Genomic DNA, 20,483 nt, shown 5'->3' with positions numbered 1-20,483 from the left:
ACCTGACAAAAGACGTGATAAGGGTGAGTAGAATAGTCTAGGTTATGGTAACCCAGATATGTTTGGCGAAATATAGAAAAAACATGTAGTAGACAAAACAACATGAAACATGTATGACAATGATATAAAAAACACCAGGTCAAAGATGTTAGAAATTTGTATTCAATGGATATGTAAAAAATTATAGCCTTGTATGGTAATGTCCAATTAGGATCGTAACACTCTATTTGGCTAAATAGAGTGCACCCCTATAGAGTTTTTTGGTTATAGGTTTTTGCCCCCCTGTTTTTCTCATACCCACATGTTACTCTGGGTAGCACCACCACCCTACATTACTAATGGTATAATTATACTATATTATTTTATTAGAGGTGGCTTTAGCATTCCAACTATACTCTATTGATCAAGATCTACTCAGGGTCAGTGCAGTGAAAATTCTTGTCCCTCTTTTCCTTTCCCCTCTTTTTTCAAGATCCAAGGGTTGTCAACATTTTGAAATTGGATCACTACATTTTGTCGATAGTGCTTGATCCTAGGTTTAAGTCGTACGTCATGTCTTTCTTTCCAACTGAAACAGGGCCAGATTCAACAAGGATCGCTATTTTGCTAATATGCACACTACGCAATTGCTAATATCAGTGGTGAAATGCAAATGTTTGCAACCACATTGCGATCACAGCCTAACATAAGGACGCCCACTTCCCCTTACTCACATCCGTATACTTGTGCAACGTAGCAAAATAATTGGTAACATTGGAACCATACGCACAGTTAAGGCAGGTCAGACCTTACTCAGGAATTGCTAACTTCAGTGTACGCTATAAGGCCTCAGGCTGCGTATGGCCACAAAGTGGATAATTTATGCACACCCCTGCAACGGCGTTGCAACGCACTTGCATGCCTGCATTCGCCCGACCACCCCCGTCACCACCCACAAATGGCACTTCCTGTCAATCACTTTGCTCTGGGTCTGCGCAGTTCGGATCGCAAGTTTTATAGTTTGCGCACACGCACTGTGATGCATGTGCAGTGCAAATTATTTGACCGATTGTGTGCGTATTAGCAACTATATTCCTTGCTGTATCAGTTTCACAGATCTTAATAGATGCAAAGAGCATCTGGTGAGCAAGTTGTCAGATCAAGTGGCACATAACAAAATGACGGCTCCTCCTTCAGTTTCTCTGGCAACTGCTGCTGATGCAGAACAGTTAACACTAAATCATAATCTTTTTATTGTAAATTATGGGTTCCTGTCCCAATAGATTTTACAAATGCAAATGAAAGTTTTTCAACTCCATAATGAATATTTTTGGAGCAGAAAGGCATGTATTAATTACTGTTTAACTAGTTGCAATACACTAGTGCACAGGTTCTCAAACTCGGTCCTCAGGACCCCAAACAGGGCATGGTGTCCTCACAGAATCACAAGTAAAATTATTAGCTCCACATGTGGATCTTTTAAAATATGTCAATGAGTAATGAATACACCTATGCACCTGCTGGGTGACCTGGAAAACGTGACCTGTGTCACGAGGGTGACACAGGTCCCGAGGAAAGAGTTTGAGAACCACTGCACTAGTATTTTGAAGCCCATTCTGACAAAAGCCTAAAATTACAGTATAAGTAAAGAAACCAAAATTCTTACATTGCAAATTAAATGTCATACAGTTTTACAAGTTTATAAAATCAGACATATATAATTAATATCTATTTCTACCAAGGTCAGTTGGCAGGTTGCAATTATAGAGGACTTTTTAAAATATTTTTTCTAGGAAAATTAATGGTGAAAAAGATTCAGCTACTGTCCGAGAACAAGTCAAACCAGTAGAGCAGCTATTACGCCCATCTAGTATGCTAATCTTATACTGGGCGGCTTTGATCCAATATACATAAGCGCTCTGTAGTGCTGACATCAAAAATGTAGATAGAGGAGACATACTTTTACCAAATGAGCAGTTACCAATACTGGAAGTGATTGACTTTTCTGAACTTTGGCAGATTATTATTATTATTATTTTTTTTAATTCTAAATGCATTGATTTATTAAAAATAAAAAATAAAAGAAATATGATTGGTACTTTGAAGAATGGATATCAGCACATTTTCAAAACTGTCTTATACTAGATTTGTAATTATGATAGTGAATGTAATGAATTTTGTAATTTTAATTCATTGTTGTTTTTTATTGTTGGCTACAGTACATGCTGAAGCCATCTTCCTATTGTTATAGTAAAGCTGCTCATTTTTGTCACAAGAGGGCAGCAATAAATCATTAATATCCTGTATGTATAATGTTATGCTTCTAGTCTGCAACAGATATTTTTGAAGATTTTGCCAACACTGAAATTGGTCCTGTCTACAGCAGTGCAGAGCTAATTTAAATAGACAAGCATAAGAGACATGCATAGAACAAAAAGGGACAAAAAGAGGAGGCCATTTGCACCTTGGCAAATTTATGATGGACTGCAGGAGGATAAAAGCAAAGCTGGCCAGCGCTACATGCATAAACAACCAGTATTTTCTTAGCATGCAATATATAAATAAATATGCACCTCTTGCTTGGCAACATTATTTGCTCTAGTGTAGGTGTAAATTGCTCCATTATTACTCCTTTTTTTATTTGGCCCATAATGTTTAGAGAGGAACTGCAGTTCTCTGCTTTTTGTATTTAGCAGCTTCCAAATAGTTTTTTGACCACCTGATGATATAGTTCTCTGTGAATTGCGACATGGTGGTACCATACTCTTGCAGAGCCATGGAACATGATTAGTGTTGCTGCTATCCCTGGCATTGGTCACTTTCATCGCAATCGAAATCAACAAGTATTATTATATATATCATTGCAATGTTGTCTCATTAAATGTACATTTTAGTTCTTTGAATTGTATTTGTATTTTAAAAATGGTTTCTGTTTCATCAATAGAACTTGAAGTTGCCAGACTAAGCACGGATGTGAGTTTGGAAGACCTAAAATTCCCACAGAATATAGGACATGGTAGCTCTATTCAACTCTCTTCGAATACACTTAGACAAAATGGACGCAATGGTAAATAAACTGTATACAAAATTTGTTCTACAATAATACATTATGGGGGGGAATTCAATTCAGCACGATGATGAATAGCCGCGGGAGGGCGCTTCCACAGCTATTCAATTCAATGCGCTGTGTGCCTTGTCGGGAAGCAGGAAAGTCAGAGAATGCCGGTTCTCTTGACTTAACCTGGATTTTTAGGTGCGGTAACTGGCATTCTCTGACTAAAGTGCCAGACACGCGGCTGTTAGCGCTGCGCTAAACCAGCAAACAGCTGCGTGCCCAGCACTTTTGTAAGATTTCTCCTCGCATCCCCAGGGGGGTGCGAGAAGAAATCCTTTGCCCACCCAAACAGCGCGTTGTATGGAATAGCTGCGGGAGCTCCCTCCCTCCCTCCCTCCTATTCTACATCTCACTGAATTGAATTCCCCCCATTGTGTACATTTGTTCCCAACTAATGCAATATGTACACATTTATATGTGAATAGTATGTTCTTACTATGTTGTAACAAACTTTACTGTTTCCTCCATAAGTAAATTCCGGTACTTCTGATGCCTCTCCTCAAGCCAGGGGCGTATCTATAATGGGTGCAGGGTGTGTGGGGCACACTGGCCCCTGGGTCTAGGGGAGCCCCGCACCGCACACCCTGCACCCATAGTATTACTTACCTCTCCAGAGTCCCATGTCGGAGCGGGGGTCTGGCGCTGTAAAACCGACCGGAAAATGGCCATTTTCCCATCGTTTGCGCATGTGCAGTACAGGGAAAATGGCCACCGTGGCCATTTTCCTGGTGACCTGCGCATACTGTATAGACTCTGGTCGCACTCTAGTGCCCAGAGTCTATAACTCCGGCGCTGGCCGCGCACAGCTCAGTTCACTGCCGGACAGAGAGGAGGGAGCCCGTGTTGGAGACTGCACACGGCCCCATCCTCTCTAGAAATGCCCCTGCCTCAAGCTCCTATTCTCTTTGATAGACAGCGATATAGACAGAGAAAACTGTGAACTTTTGCCAGTATAAGTTTGTACAGATGAAAAAGGCACACATAGTTAGTCCATCAGGATTTCTGACTGAAGCTTTGCACTGCTAGAGGACTAGTGGTAAAATTATTGTTTTAGTTTTGAAGAATAAAAATATACATATATTTTATTTCTATTTACTCATGTTTAGAAAATTAGTCAAATGTGATGTCACAAAAAATGGTATTAATAACATTTTTATTTAACAAAATACATTTTCTAGAATGTTTCATGTCATTTTTCATGACATACTGTACTTGAATAAGTCACAGCGGTTTGTTTTAGTACTTTCAGCTTTCAGTTGAAGCTATGGTGACAGGGCAAGCTTGTTATTTGTACTTTGTCTAAACAGAAATTTATATGAATTGCTAAATTACTTTTTATGTGGCTGATCACCCCAAAACACCATAAACCAAATATGCATCTTATGTTATTCTTTTACAGTATGCAAAAAATATCTGCCCTCTATTGACTAAAAACAGCTACTGTATATACTCTAAGGGGTAAATTTACTAAGAATCGAGTCTGATCGAGTTTGTTTTTATTTCTACTCGATTTGCATTGCCGAAACTCAGGTGATTTGATGCTTCTGAATCTCACAAATTTACTAAGAAGTGAGTTTAGCTGTGATTGAGTTGGCCGATGATGAAGCAGATCAAGATTTCTCACCCGAGTAGCAAGTTTATAATGATACTTCTCACCCGAGTTGCAAGTATCTTTTTTCTGCCTATAATGGTGCATACACACGATCAGATTTTTCCTTCAGATATGAACGATAACGATTTAAAAATCGTTCAGTCGTTCATATCTGAAGGAAAATCGTTCATATCTGACATGCCTGAACGATGGACGATCAACGATGCGCGTTCCCGTTTGTCAGATAACGATATCTGACATCTGATGGGTTTGCAGTCAGACTTGGACGATTCCATTCATTTTAATGCAGTCAAAAATCGTTCAATCGTTCAAATCGTTCAAATCGTTCAAAACTTTGGTCAAATCGTTCAAATCGTTCAGATCGTTTAATCGTTCAATCGTTCATCTGACAAATCTGACAAGTCTGACAAATCTGACCGTGTGTACGCTCCATAACCCTCTCGAACAAGCAGTCTGCATATACTGTATCAGTGAGATATGTGAAGGCAGCTTGTGTGTTCTACCTGTTTAAAAGGGTTAATATAAAAAAAAAACGTAGGGTCCCCCCCCAAAAAAGGATAACCAACCCCAGACTGCTCAGACAGTCCTGGTTCCTAAAAATATGGGGAAAAACACGAGTAGGGTTCCCCCATATTTTAGGAACCAACACTTGGCTGCTGACCAGTCCTGGTTTTAAAAAGAGGGTTAAAAAAATAGTGTATGGGTCCCCCTATTTTTAAAACCAGCACCAAACTCAAATCCGACCGGGGTGTAATGCCATAGCCAGTAGACCCTATCACCGGGTCTCCCCGACCAAAGCAATAACACCCCAAGCCGGTCAGCCCAAGCCAGGGATCTCAGGGGAGGTGGGCCCCCCTTGTTTCGAGCACCCCAGGCTTAGTCTGAATCCCGGGGCTCTTCCCCGCACCTCTGGAATATTGGGTTCGTGGGTAAAAGTAGTGTAGATAGTAAGAAACTATTGATTTTTACCTTGGAACTACAGGTGCCAGCATGCCTGCCCTTTGGCACTTGTGGAACTACAAGTGACAGCAGGCAGCCGGCACCCATACCCCCACAAAAATTGTTATTTTTTGCCAAGACCCAGGGATGCTACGGAGACTGGCGCCAGGACGGAGGTGAGTATAGGATCTTTTTTCACAGATACTCCAATTGGATTTCAACGTGGAGAAGTGGACCAATCGTCAGGCAGCAGGTAAGTATGTGTGAGTGAGGTAGGTGTATATTTTTTTTACAGTGAGAGTGCGGGTGCCGGCCACCAGCTGGCACTTGCAGTTCCACAAGTGCCAAAGGGCAGGCAATTGCCAGCTGGCGGCTGGCACCCGTACTCACACTGTAAAAAAAAATAGTTGACAAACCACAACAGACACACACACCGTAGAAAGTACAACTTTATTATATACAGCAGCCAGGTGCTGGTACCTAAAATACTGGGCAATCCCTCACATTTCCCCCCCAGGATATTTAGGAACCAGAACTGGCTGAGCAGTCCGGAGCTGGTTAGGATTTTTGGGGGGAACCCTACATCATTTGTTTTTCACATTTAACCCTTTAGATAAAGTTTACATGCAGAAGCATACACAAATCACACTGATCTGTGTATGTGTCTGACAAACTCGCAGCTCAGGAGGTGGTCTATTTGAAAGTTCTATTTAGTTGCGAGATTGTTATGGTATGTCGTTTCTTAGTAAATTCACGATTTGTATATTTTTCATGAAAAGTACTTCAGAGTTTGGCCCATGGTGAGTTTATTCGGGTTTGCCATCTCACCCGAGTTTTATAGTGAAGAGAGAGACATCTCACCCGAGTTTATCTTTAGTAAATTTGCGAGTTGAAAAAAATGCCTAAACTCACCGTAATTACAATCTCGACCAAACTCGAATTTTAGTAAATTTACCCCCAAGGGTCATCTAGAAGTTCAGGTTCATAGTTTAGTGATGTTTGCACAAACACACATGGATTTAGAGAGAAGATTGTGTCAAACAGCAAACTATATCTACTGTACATGAACCCTCATGCATTTTTATATTATTGTATCATCTGCATTAAATGTCATGTGTATATACAGCCAAATATATATACCTGTATTAAAACTTCTATTGCCCACTACTGTTTTGTACTCCAACATATATATATAAAAAAATGTATGTACTCTGACTCTATGAGGTAGACAAAGGAGTTTTATTGAAGGAGAGGGCCTGTGTGCAATATCGTTTTGATCCCCTCATGGCACATGTGCATATCTCCAGGAAAATGGCATCTGCTCCATTCACCTACTGTAGTGATTTCTTCAACTACAGCTGCAAGGTAAGTTGTTTCAATGGGTGCTGGCTGTGGGGTGGGGACCCTCCTTGACTCAGATGCCCGTTTGCACAGCACACCCTGCACCCATTATAGATATAGACAGTGCACACAGACAGAGGTGTAACTCGACTTTTTGGTGCCCTGGGCAAGAAAAAGCATTGGTGCCCCCCATACCCCTAATTTTCAAATAGGGACATAAGACGTGCACCCCCAAAAAAAGGACATGGCTACATGGGGAAGGGGCGTGACAAATCTGATTTGTCCCGTATGATGATTATGGGGTACCGGTCCCTTTGTACTACTGTTTTCCAGGTGTCACTGCCAGTTACAGTGTAAATCCAATGGTTGCAGTGATGTTATGTGTGATCACTGCGGCTCATTCCTGCCTGTATTATGACTGTTACCTAGCTACTAGGATACTAGCTGCTATGTGCAGCATCTCACCTGTTTGGAATACCTCGTTACCTGACTCCAGCCGGATGACTCCTGTGATTGGTATGTCATTAGGGATTCTGGTCAGTTCCTGCTGGCCAGTGATATTCCCTAGTTCCTGATTTTATTGAGCTTGTCATGTGGTCACTGTACCATGTACAGTTCCCTGCTCACCGTCTGTTCCTGTGTCCTGGTATCCTGCTATTATTATGCCTGCATCCTTGAACCCTTCTTCTGTGTCCTGATGAGATGCCTATCTTCTCCCCTAACTGAGCCATGGTACCTCTGGCATCCACCTCAACTATTGATTGCACAGTAGCAATGTTGTCATCAGTGATGGTGGACACAGGTCGGCTCATAGCGCTCCACATCTTCCTGGGACCATATCCCGCTCCGAATTTCTGCAAACCATTCAAATACAATGGTTTGGGACAGAGCTTCCTTCCTAAAAGCAGCTCGCAGTTGGTTAAAACTCTCCTGCTGTCGAAGACCACTCTTGTAGTCGGAGAAGATCATGGCTTTCCAGTTGCTTCTGTTGCGCTCCATAACAAGTTTCTTTAAGAAAGTGAACAAGCTGACTTCTTCGGTGTGCAGTGCTGCTTATATACTGTACTGTGCCCTGAAATTTCACTAGAACTTTAGTCTACACTACTCTCACACCTGAGGGTTGGTTTGGGTTGGAACAAGTGTGGGAGGCTGAAGAGGGGATTTGAGAGGCATAAATTAACTTAGATTGTTTGAGCCAGGATGTCAGGGTTCAGCCTAGGATCGGCCTTCTCTTACCTCCGTGCCGGCTTCCCCTGACTTCTCGTGTGGTCAGATGTCTGGTGTGGCGGCGGGGGACGCGCTGAGTATCCGCCTTAGGTGCTATGGGATTTCATTGGAGGCCCTGTGGTTTGGAGATTTGGGCACCACCATGACAGTCCTCTCTCATGTGACAATGGACCTTATTCAGAGGCGGCCGTGCGGTCTATGACCGCACGGCCGCCTCGATGTTTTGCCAGTGCACATGCGCACGAGGGAGCCGGCTCCCTCGTGCGCATGCGTGAGACCCGCTACGACCGACAGTGCTGGTCGTAGCAGGTCTCTTTAAAAAGGGGGCGAGCTGTCGATGTTGATTGACAGCTCGCCCCGTTTGGAAGGTGGGCCGGGGGGTGGCAGGCCAAACGGAGGCGTTCCCATGGGAACACCTGCCGTTTGGGGGAGGCCCCACTGACATCACTAGTGATGTCAGTGGAGAGCTTCCGGCTCTGACAGAGCCAGAAGCTCTCCGGGGCTTACGACAAGTGAGACCCTACCCTAGGGTCTCGTCGTAAGCCCCGATGGTCGCGACCATCACCCGAGCGGTCGTTAGAGCTGTGGGTGTTAACCCACAGCCTAACGACCGCAACAGAGGCGGGCGGTCAGGATGCCAGTGGCCGCCCAGTTTCTGAGCGACCGCTTGCATCCTCCGACCGCCTCTGAATGAGGCCCAGTATCTCTACCAATGGTAGCATAGCCTTGGTCAGGTAACGCAGTCTTCCTATTAGCTGCTATCTATGGGTATATATCCGGCTGCGGAACTCCAGGAAATTGCCTGAACAACATTTGTCGCCTTTAGTGTTACTAGTTGAGTCCTCGTTCCAGGTTCCTTCATTTTCTTCATTTGAGCCCCCAGTGTTTTCTTAGTGCAACAGTGCGTCTTTCCAACTCTGCCTGTGTGCAACTTACCAGTGTCATCTTGAGCAAACAGTGCATTTAACATCTCCGCCTGTGTATCCTTACCAGTATCCTCTGGAGCTACAGTGCGATCAACACCTCTGCCTGAGTGCAACTTCAAGTACCATCTTTCAGCACAATAGTGCATCAGTACACCACTGCCTGTGTACTGTTTCAAGTGCCATCCTCCAGCGCAAAAGTGCATCAGTACACCACTGCCTGTGTACTGTTTCGAGTACCATCCTCCAGCGCAAAAGTGCATCAGTACACCACTGCCTGTTTACTGTTCAAGTGCCATCCTCCAGTGCAGAAGTGCATCAGTATACTACTGTCTGTATACTGTTTCAAGTGCCATCTCCCAGCACATAGGTGCGTCTGCCCATCACTGCTACTGTGCCTCTGGTTAGACATTTTCCCTGGACCACTGATACTGTGAGTCTCTATTCTCATGGATCTTGGATACCTGGTCAAAGGATCATGACCTGCCTATGGGGCGCAGCGAAACCCATATCTCGCTTGGAGGGGTCATTTGAGAGCACCTCCCGCACCATTGACCAGGTCTCGCCAACGTCCAAGACCCGTGGATGAGGAGATCATATATCCAGGCCCCTCACCTATGATTTCTCCCACAACCCCAGACCTCAGCCTTCAATACTCCGGTAACAAGTGTGACCGTTTGTTCAGGCCAAATGGAAGCTGCAGGATGCCAGGCTACAGGGGGCCCTTCAAGACCTCGCATCACGTGTGGACAACCAGGAGGCAGAACAGCACCAAGTGGCTCAGTACCTACAGGAGCTCTCTGAACAGTTGTTACCATCCAGTCCACTCTAGCCTCTTCTACCCCAAGAGATCTGGAGAATTCTTCTGATCCTCGTCTACCCGGGACCTACCAGGATTTTGCAGATGTGTTCTTTGAGCAAACTGCGGACAAACTACCCCTGCATCGCGCTTGGGAATGCAGTATCGAACTTCTCCCAGAAAAAATGCCTCCTAGAGGCCGTATTTACCCTCTCTCGGTTCCAGAAACAGCCGCCATGGCTGAATACATTAAAGTAAATTTGGCCAAGGGGTTCATCCAGCCATCTACATCACCTGCTGGTGCGGGTTTTTTCTTTGTGGCTAAAAAGGGTGGAGGACTCAGACCCTGCATTGATTACCATGGACTCAACCTAATTACCATCAAAAACTGGTATCCCCTGCCACTAATCTCTGAACTTTTTGATAAGGTCCGAGGTGCTCATTTCTTCACTAAACTGGAACTTCGCGGGGCCTACAATGTAATTCGTATCAAGGCCGGGGACGAATGAAAAACCGCCTTTAATACAAGAGATGGTCATTTTGAATATCTTGTTATGCCTTTTGGGCTCTGCAACGCACCAGCTGTGTTCCAAGGCTATGTGAATGAGATTTTCCCGGATATTCTCTACAAATTCAGTTGTCTACTTAGACGATATTCAATTTTTTTCTGAAAACCTACAAACCCATCGCCTCCATGTACGAGAAGTGTTGTCACGTTTCCAGGACCACTGTCTTTTCGAGAAACTATCTAAATGCCTCTTTGAGCAAACCTCGGTGCCATTCTTGGGTCATATCATTTTGGGAAATCTCTTCAGATGGATCCTGACAAATTAAAAGCCATCTCTGAATGGCCTCAGCCCTGTTCACTAAAAGCCACCCAGTGATTTCTTGGGTTCTCAAACTACTACAGGAGGTTTATACCAAATTTCTTCAAGCTAGTTTCAACCATCACGGCCCTCACGAAGAAAGGAGCTTATCATTCCATTTGGTCGGATCCAGCTGTACAGGCATTCCAAAAATTAAAGATTGCGTTCTCTACATTACCAATCCTCCACAAACCACAGCTGGCTAGACCGTTTACAGTGGAGGTTGATGCCTCTTCAGTTGGAGTAGGGGCAGTACTGTCTCAGACTGCCGATGATGATGATGGAAAGACCCATCCATGTGGGTTCTTTATGCGTAAATTCTCTCCTGCAGAAAAAATTATGTGATTGGAGACCAAGAGTTACTGGCAATGTGCTTGGCACTAGAGGAATGGCAACATCTTTTGGAGGGAGCTAACTTTCTAGTCACTGTTATCACGGACCATAAAAATCTAATATTCCTCCAGATGGCTCGCTGTTTAAATGCCAGGCAGGCTCGCTGGTCTCTTTTTTTTTTTCAAGATTTGAGCTAAAATTCCAATTTTTTCCCGGGATCTTAAACAAAAAGGCAGACGCCCCCTGTCTCCCTCTTTTATGACTACACTGGAGGAGGATCGACGTCAACTTTGGCCGATTACTGGACCCCATTGTTTTTGCTCCTACTCAAATTCTGTCTCCACCACCTGGAAGGATTTTTGTAGCCCCTCATATGTGGAAGAAATTATTAACGTGGGCTCACACTTCCCTTTTCGCTGGCCATTCCAGAATCTTTAAGACCTACAAATTCCTTCAACGATCATACTGGTGGCAAACTATGAAGGAAAACATCTGAGAGTTTATTTTGTCTTGTGTGAAATGTGCTCAGCACAAAGTGTCTCGCAGGATGACGGTTGGTCCATTACGGCCCTCACCAGTTACAGTTGCTCCATGGACCTATCTCTCTATGGACTTTATTTTGGAATTGCCTTTTGTGTGGCCATTTTGGGTCTGGTGCTGGTTTTAAATATAGGGAGGACCCTACGCAATTTTTTCCCCCCTATATTTAAAACCAGGACTGGCCCTGCAGCCTGGTGTTGGTTTCTAAATTACGGTGGAACCCTACACATTTTGGCCCTCATTCAGACCCACTCGCGAGCGGCTGTCCGCTCGCAAGTGAGTCGATGGTCTGCACTGCGCATGCGCACGACGGAGGGAGCTCCGTCGTGCGCATGCGCGAGACGCGATGAGCGAAGGACTTTCCTTCGCTCGGAGTGTCTCATCAAAGGGGGCGTGCTGTCGATGTTGACTGACAGCACGCCCCCTTTGGTGGGCGTGCCGGGGGCATGCCTGCCAGACGGAGGCGTTCCCAAGGGAACGCCTACCATCTGAAGCCGGCCCCACTGACATCACTAGTGATGTCAGTGGGAGTGATTTTGGCTCTGATCACTCCTGGCCTTGCGGTTGAAAAACTCAACCGCAGGCTTTTGCTCGCAGTTTAGATGGTCGCGATGGTCAAGACCATCACGACCATCATCCTGCACGCTCGTATATGCTGTGGGTGGTGACCCACAGCTATACGAGCGTCCAGGAGGACGCTCCATATTAATGGAGGTGGGCCCTGATTCAGAGCGAGCGCTCTGGTCAGAGCATCCGGCTCTGAATCAGGGCCTTTGTTTCTCATCATTTTAGAAATCAGGACAGGCTGGCAAGTCCAGGGCTGGTTAAGCTTTAGGGGGGGCCCTATGTAATTTTTTTTTAAAACTTTTAACCCGTTTTTTTACAGGTACAACACAAGCAGCTTACACATATCTCACTGATATGTGCAGGCTGCTTGCTTAGGAGAGTTTTGCAGAGAGAAGACACTGCAATCTTGGTTGAGTCATCTCCTGCAAAACCTGCTACTCGGGGAAGAAATCTCCTGCAAAACCTGCTACTCGGGAGAGAAATATCGTTCTGCTTCACCATTGGCCATCTCACTCTCAGCTAAGCTCACTTCTTTGTAAATTTGCGAGTCTCAGGAGCTTCATATCACCCGAGTTTAGGTGAAGCTAATTAAGTTGAAAAGTTGAGAGCAAACTCTCCCAGATTCGATTCTTAGTAAATTTACCTCCTATACTTTAAGAAAAAGAAAACACCAATACTCTTATACCACATTCATGCACTTTTATTTTAAGTCACACATTTTTTAGTAGTCATTCCTAGGACATGAACCCAGCATCTCTGAGATAGACAGGCAGGAAGCTCCTGTAAATGTATGAGAATATGTACACCTGCAGCTGATGGGGATAAAAGAAGAGGAAGCTACAGTACAAGTGAAAATATTTATAAACAGAAAATTGACAAGTGCCACTGAACTGCGATCCCTGCCCTGTGCTGTGGCACATGTCGCACCACCTTAGTTACAGCCATGCACGGAGATATACTGTACTAAAGCTCAAGCGCTACTCCATAATCACGTTATTTTGTTTCTGTCTGGTATTCATAGCCTAGCTTTGTGCTTATTTCTTTTAATCTCTGTTGTAAAGAACTGTATTCTCCTGACATCATTCTAGCGCTAGATTACTATTGTGTATCAGTTTTCTTGCCCAAACGGTAATGCTGCAGTAACTCTTAGTAAGTTATAGGAATGGTAGAGACAAGAACAGTAATAATTTTTATACATTTGATTGGGTATGATAGCCTATCTCCAATGAATAATGGAAGGCTAGGGACTAGATTAAATAAAACTATCAAACATAACATAAGTAAAGTTCTCAGTTTCTTCAGCTTCATATCAGCATAAGTGATTTGGAGTTTCAACCAATGTTTTATGTCTGATTTGACTACTAGGAAGTCGGCAGTAAAAGAGAAAAATACTGTATAATTAATTTCAGACCTGGATATTCATCTTCTTTATCTACCTCTCTTTTTTTCAATGAATATTTACTTTTTATCATACTGTATACTAAGGCTGAATGTATAATACTTTGTTTTAGATTATAATATGGTTGAAAAAGATCTGTTTGTCCTGCATTGACTATGAACTTGGCCAATATATCTAATATTCCTAGACTTTTTTATAATATAAATAAAATAAAGAGAAAACAAAGTATAATTTGAAAACATTTTATTTTCAAACTAAGGCTACTCTACCATTTTGTTATTGTATGACTGTGTGTGATTTTTTGAGCCAGTTCTGGTTGTGAAAATACGGGGAGAAAAGACGTAGGGGGTCTCCTGTATTTTCAACAACTAGCGCCAGGCTCTGTGAGCTGGTCCTGGTTGTGGAAATACGGGGGACAAAATGAGTAGGGGTGCCCTGTATTAGCCACAACTATCACCGGACTTTTTCTAGTGGGGGTGTAATGCCGCAGCCGTGGGACCCAATTCATGGAGTCCCCCGGCCACAGCATTCATCACCCCAAACTAATCAGCCCAGGACTGGGATCCCTGGGGAGGTGGGGGCACCCCCAATAAAGGGGACCCTGTCTCCTGAGCACCCTAGGCCTGGGCTGATAGCTCGGGGCTATCCTCAGCACCCCCGGGTGGTGGGTGCTGTTTTCACTGTGTAAAAAAAGAGATAAAGCAACATTGTCCTTTAGGAGAACCACAAGTATCAGCATGCGGGGATCGCTGGTAGTTTACCTGCAAAAGAAATATAAAAAAGAGACAGGACACACACACTGATGGTTTTAATCTTTTATTACACATACACTCACGCACTCACTCACACTCACCTGCACTCCAGTGGCATATCTAGGGGGGGGGGGGTCGGGCAGGATACTGGTCTGAAGTCAGTGTAGTGTGGACCACATGGATTGCGGTCCACACTACACAGTATAACACGCAGCCAATGAGAGTCAGACTCGCTCATTGGCTTCTGCTCCCACTGCCGGAGCCAGGCTGAAGCTCATTCATGAGCTCCGCCTTCCAGCTCCCGCAGTGGGTGATGGGAGAGACGTCGTGACATCTCTATACCATAGTGCAGAGCGGGCCGGGAGGAGCGGACAGCAGCGGGCGTGGCAGGTGCAGGGAATCAGGTAAGTATTGTGTGTGGTTTTTTTTTGTGTGTTTCTGACCTATAAATGTCAGGGGCACTGCATAGGGGGCACTGAATAGGGGGACTACTACTGTGGGCACTATATAAGGGGCACTACTGGGGGCACTATATAAGGGGCACTGCATAGGGGGACTACTACTGCGGGCACTATAAAAGGGGCACTACTGTGGCACTGCACAGGGGGGGACCACTATAGCGGACACTGCATAGAGGGACCACTTCTGAGGACACTATATAAGGGGCACTACTGGGGGCACTGCATTGGTGGACTACTACTGGGGGCACCAAATAGGGACCACTACTGGCGGCACTGCATAGGCAGGGGCTTCTACTGGGGGCACTGTATAAGAGGCACTGCATAGGGGGGGATCACTACTGGGGGCACTGCACAGGGGAGACCACTGCTGGGGGCACTAGAAAAAGAAAGATGACTAACTACCAGATCTAGGACCTCATTCAGACCCCCTCGCAAGCGGGTCGATGTTTAGGCCCTGCGCACGCGCAGCGGCTGCACTGCGCATGCGCAAGCCCCGGAGCAAGAGAGAAATTCTCTAGCTCCGGAGCTCACTACAAAAGGGGCGGCTGTCGATGGTGATCGACAGCTCGGCCCGTTTTGTAGGCGTGGCAGGGGAGTGGTTTCACAAACGGGGGCGTTCCTTAACGCTTGCCGTTTTGTGGGTGGCCGCACTGACATCAGCAGTGATGTCAGTGGGGAGCTTCCTGCTCGATCAGAGCAGGAAGCTCCCTGGGGCTTGCGGTTGTCAAGACCCAACCTTAGGGTCTCGTCACAAGCCCCGATGGTCGCAATGGTCTTAACCATCACGACCATCAACCTGGTCGGTCGCTAAAGCTGTGGGTGGTAACCCACACCTTAGCTAGCGGCCAGGAGACCGCACTTCAAAAGAGAAGCGGCCGCCCACATTCAGAGCGACCGCTCTCATTTTGCGAGCGCCTCTGAAAGAGGGCCCTAGAGTGCTTGCATATGGACCCTTGCAGAGAAAAGCAATACAATAGAACGAGTTGGCATAATCCCATTGGTTCTTCTTCCTGGTTCTTCTGTTACGTTACAGTTCATAGGTCAGTTTGTATTGTAATAGTTCAGCCTTCCAACAGCTCTTTGTGTGAGTTTTCCCGCCGAAGAACAAGTCTAAACTGGCTAATAAACATTACATTACAGAGTACATTTCAATGCCTATCTCTCTATGATCCATAATTCGCTGACGCATGTTGCGATTTCCTTGCCGATGAAACCGGAAATCTGCAAATAAACAGTGGTTTAGAATGGCACCAAACATGGTCTGCTTATCATGTACTAAACCTTATATACCAAATATATGTATTTCACAATAGACTTGATAACGTATAAAACCTTTAATATTAACCTTAATGCTAGGGAACCTTTTTGTGTATGTAATGTGTCGGTGTGGGGATATTAGGAAAAGACGCTAGTATGCGTTGTGCGTCTACGTGTTTGTGAAGTACACCATGGTACGTGCTTTGCTGGGTTGTTCATATTATATGTAGTAATAAATGTACGTATTGTTTTTTGTCAGGACTTTTAACAGTGTTCTATTGCGTGGGAAACGCTATACACTAAATAACAACATAGCGCCGTATATTACTGATACTGTGTGGGGAACGCAAAATAGCGCTGTGTAGCCATTCGCAAATTGGTGTCGTGTAGCCATTCGCAAAATGGCGTTGTGCAGATTTTGATTTTACAATTTAAGTCTCAGCCAACCATCCGGCTTTGACAACCTGTAAAAAAAAAATTATCCTCACCTACCTCTTGGTTCTGGTCCTCTTCGTTCCATGTAGGCATCCACAATCTTCTTAAAATAAAAACATGAAAAACACAGGCCACCGGACATAGGGCCTGATACAGCACGGATCGCAACTGCGATCGCAGCTGTGTAATCGCACGCAATGCAGCTGCGAAAATATGCTAATATATGCCACAGCTCGGCCAGCATAGAGACGCCCACTATTGCTTTCTCACATCCGTAATACATTACAGTCCTGCCTATATTGGTAACATCAAAGCACATCAGCCCATCATGCACAATTACAGCAGGGCAACCGGTCACAGATATTGCAAGTCTCGTCGCTCGCAGTGGCCTCTCAAGCTCTGTATGCAAACACAGTGGCTAATTTACAGTTTTGCACGCCCATACAACGGCGTTCAAAAGGACAGACACGTCTGCATTTCTCCAACCACTCCCCCGTCACCACCCCCAAATGCTCACGGCCTGTCACTCACTCTGCAGTGGATTCCCTTCCTGTGTGCGTAATCGCAGTGCAATCGCTGCGCACGCGCAGTGAGGTGAATGCGCAATGACTAACAATCGCTCGATCTGTGTACGTAGATGCAATTGTGATCGTTGCTGAATCAGGCCCATAATACCGTCCTCTAAGGATGGTACTTCGAGAATGACTCTGCATGTGCTTTATTTCCCGTTGGCTTAATGTTCATTTGCTGAGAGAGGCGAGCCTCTGCCTCTCAGCTAATGAGCGGTTCCCACCATTGACTTCAATGATTGAACCGCTAGGTTACTAAAGTGCATTCCCACAATTGAAGTTAGCGAGTACTGTATAGCCTGAGCAGGTGCAAGTTTGACAGAAGCATGCTTCTGTCTAACTTGCACCTGCTCAGGCTGTACTCGCTAACCTGAAGCAGGTCTATTATTTTGCGAGTTTTAGGTAAGTAATTTTGTGCAAGTTAAAAAATCCCACTCTATTACATTGGCTAAGTTGTATGTTTTCCATGGGAAAACATCTGGATGCGAGTTTTGGCATTGCGAGTTTTGTGGAAATGGGAGTAACACGTGAGTTTGCATGTTCTCGCATCCTATTACATTGGGTGAGTCTAAAAAAGTATAGCGCTATACTTGCACTTTAAAAGAACTCGCACCCTAGTACATTTGGCTCATTGTGTGACCTGTAACCAATGAATCCCTATGGAACCATCTACACAGTCTAAAACTAGAGTACAATCATGGGCCTATAAATCAGTCTAAGTTTAGAGCTCCTGATGTTATTCTCACTATTGTTATAGAAAGCACAATTCTAAACAAATGGTAACATTCAACAACACAAAAAAATGGAACAGGAAAGCTAAGAGGGATGTTGATTATATTTATATTATTGTCCATGAAAACTGAACCTAGTCAATAACACAGGTCGATCATACAGTACTGCGCAACATTATGAAATTTTAAATTTGCACACCTAGGCATGGTTGCATTATAGTGGTTGTGGCCATACTTTCTCAGTGGGAGTAAGTGCATCTATACTGGGTAGCTTAGCATTTCTGTAATGCAAAGTTTCCTCATGTCTTCTTCCCCTCCTCCTAACACACCCTTGCCACACCCACAACCCTTCCTCTGCTGCATGTAGCACCGGCTCACAGCAGACATTCCCTCCCAGTTCCCGCAACTTGGGACGTAAATGCTAACGGGACGGCAGTACTGTAAATCTATTTTACTGCACCTGCTGGCAGGGGTGTATCTAGGGATCCGAGCGCTCCTGGCAGTGTAATGGACTGGCGCCTCCCTCCCCTCATAATTTCAGGCAGTGCCCCCAGTAGTAGTCCCCCCTATGCAGTGCCCCCAGTAGTAGTCCCCCCTATACAGTGCCCCCAGTAGCGGCCACCCCCCTATGCAGTACCCCCAGTAGTAGTCGCCCCCCCTATACAGTGCACCCAGTGCCCCCAGTAGTAGTTCCCCCTATGCATTGCCCCCAGTAGTAACCCCCCCTATGCTGCATTGCCCCCAGTAGTAATCTGCTGGTGGCTGTGTTTGTAACTGTGTAGGGCAGACCGCTGTCACTGCAGTCTGCCCTACACTTGTGGGGCCCGGGGCACTAGCGGTGGGTGCGGTGCAAGGCACCGGCTGCGCTGCCGCTAGTCCCGGCCTGATTTTACCCCTTGGCTGCTGGTGGCACTGCCGGATGGCGCCCCCCTTTGGCTGGCCCCTGGCGAGTGCCATCCTGGCCAATTGGTAAGTACGCCCCTGCCTGCTGGTTAGGTTGCTTAGAGGCAGCCTTATGTATCAATGAATAATGTCCTACACTTGTGCTCCAGAAGGGAACCAACATAGTGAACAAGAACCAAACACCTAAACACAACTTTTGTTGATATGCAAAGATTTATTTATATAGTTTCTTACTTGTTTATTGTGTTTCAGGTAGCAACAGATCATCACAGACTATTTCTTATGTATCAGTGTAGCACCCCTAGCGTGTATGAAATCACTTAAGCTGGGTACACACGGTACGATGTGTACCCAGCCATGCAATCCACGATCCGATGTCCGACAAATCGGACGTTCCCCACACAAGGAGCGATCTGGTGCTGCCCGCCCGATATGCCGCCGTTGCTCCCCCTCATAGACCTGCATGGGATTGTTCATCGCTTCTCCAGATGTCTTGTGCATGCACACGGGAGTGTGCATTGGACAATATCATGCCCACACACGGAACGATATAGCTCCAATATAGCTCCGATATCATTCCAATCAGTCGGATTGGCTGCTATATCGCTCCATGTGTGGGGGCCTTTAGGCAAACAGTTGGTTACCCATGAAATCACAACACACAGGTATTTTAGCTATTAATAAAACAATTATCAAGGGATCACTGCACTAGCTATCTCATGTATTACCCTATCATAAAGTATTTTATAATGTATAGAGTAGGGATGACCATGTTCGGTTCCCTGAGAACCGAACCCACCCGAACTTCGGGGATCCGGGGCGATCCGAGCCAAAGCTCGGATCTCCCTGTCTGCCCCGGATCCCTCTCCCGAGGCAAAACCTCGAGATCTGCTGTCGGATCTCGAGGTTTTGCCTCGAGTGGCCATTTAAAAAAAAATGCCTTTGCCTTTAATGGGCAAAGTGCTGATTGGCTGACAGAGCCGTCTGTCATGGCTCTCAGCCAATCAGCATTATGGTGCTCATTTGCATGTAGCACGGACTCGTGAGATCCGTGCTACATGCATCTGTGTGATTGACAGTGACACAGAGCACAGATGGGTCAATGAGACCCGTCTGTGCTGCTGTGTATTTCAATGACACAGATGCACGCACGGACCAGGAGATCCGTGCTACTTGCATCTGTGTCATTGACACAGAGCACTGACGGGTCCGTGAGACCCGTCTGTGCTGCTGTGGTACAAAAAAAACCTGTGTAAAAAAAGAAAAAAATAGCGTGCCCCCCCCCCCCAAAAAAGAGCAACCAGCCCCGGGCATTAGTGACCCAGTGCTGGGTGTGCTTAAATACAGGGGACAAACGACGTAGGGGTCCCCTGTACTTAAGCACAACTAGCACCGGGCTAGTCAGAACCAGAGCTGGTTGCCAAAATACGGGGGACAAACGACGTAGGGGAAAAAAATGAGTAGGGTTCCCCTGTATGTTCCAGAACCAGCACTGGACTTTTTCTAGCGGGGGGCTGATGAAAAAAAAATGAAAACCTGATCCACGAACTTAGTACCGTTCTATAGAACGGTACTTCCCGAATGAGAGCTTAGCGGCGGGGTATCACCATGGAAACCCCGCTGCTAAGCGTTCATTGGCTGAGAGAGGTCATCTCCCGTCTCTCAGCCAATGAACGGCTCCCTCCATTGTAGTCAATGGTGGGAATCGCAGGGTAAACTTTAATAACCTTGCGGG

The 20,483-nt window shown here is 45.5% G+C and overlaps 1 protein-coding gene across 7 annotated transcripts in view; it reads left to right on the top strand.

The window, feature by feature from the left end:
- Window positions 1-20,483, top strand: part of ADGRL3 (adhesion G protein-coupled receptor L3) — a 558,102-nt gene that overhangs the window by 225,085 nt on the left and 312,534 nt on the right. For all 7 annotated transcript variants that reach the window (XM_088444095.1, XM_088444094.1, XM_088444093.1 and 4 more), the window contains one exon: window positions 2,924-3,046. In XM_088444095.1, coding sequence (XP_088300221.1) covers window positions 2,924-3,046 — 123 coding nt within the window. The remainder of the gene's footprint in view (window positions 1-2,923; window positions 3,047-20,483) is intronic.

The sequence above is a fragment of the Taudactylus pleione genome, unplaced genomic scaffold (assembly GCF_031769625.1).
Source record: "Taudactylus pleione unplaced genomic scaffold, aTauple2 ptg000347l, whole genome shotgun sequence".
In the NCBI taxonomy this organism is placed as follows: Eukaryota; Metazoa; Chordata; class Amphibia; order Anura; family Myobatrachidae; genus Taudactylus; species Taudactylus pleione.
This window is presented reverse-complemented; position numbering and strand designations above follow the sequence as displayed.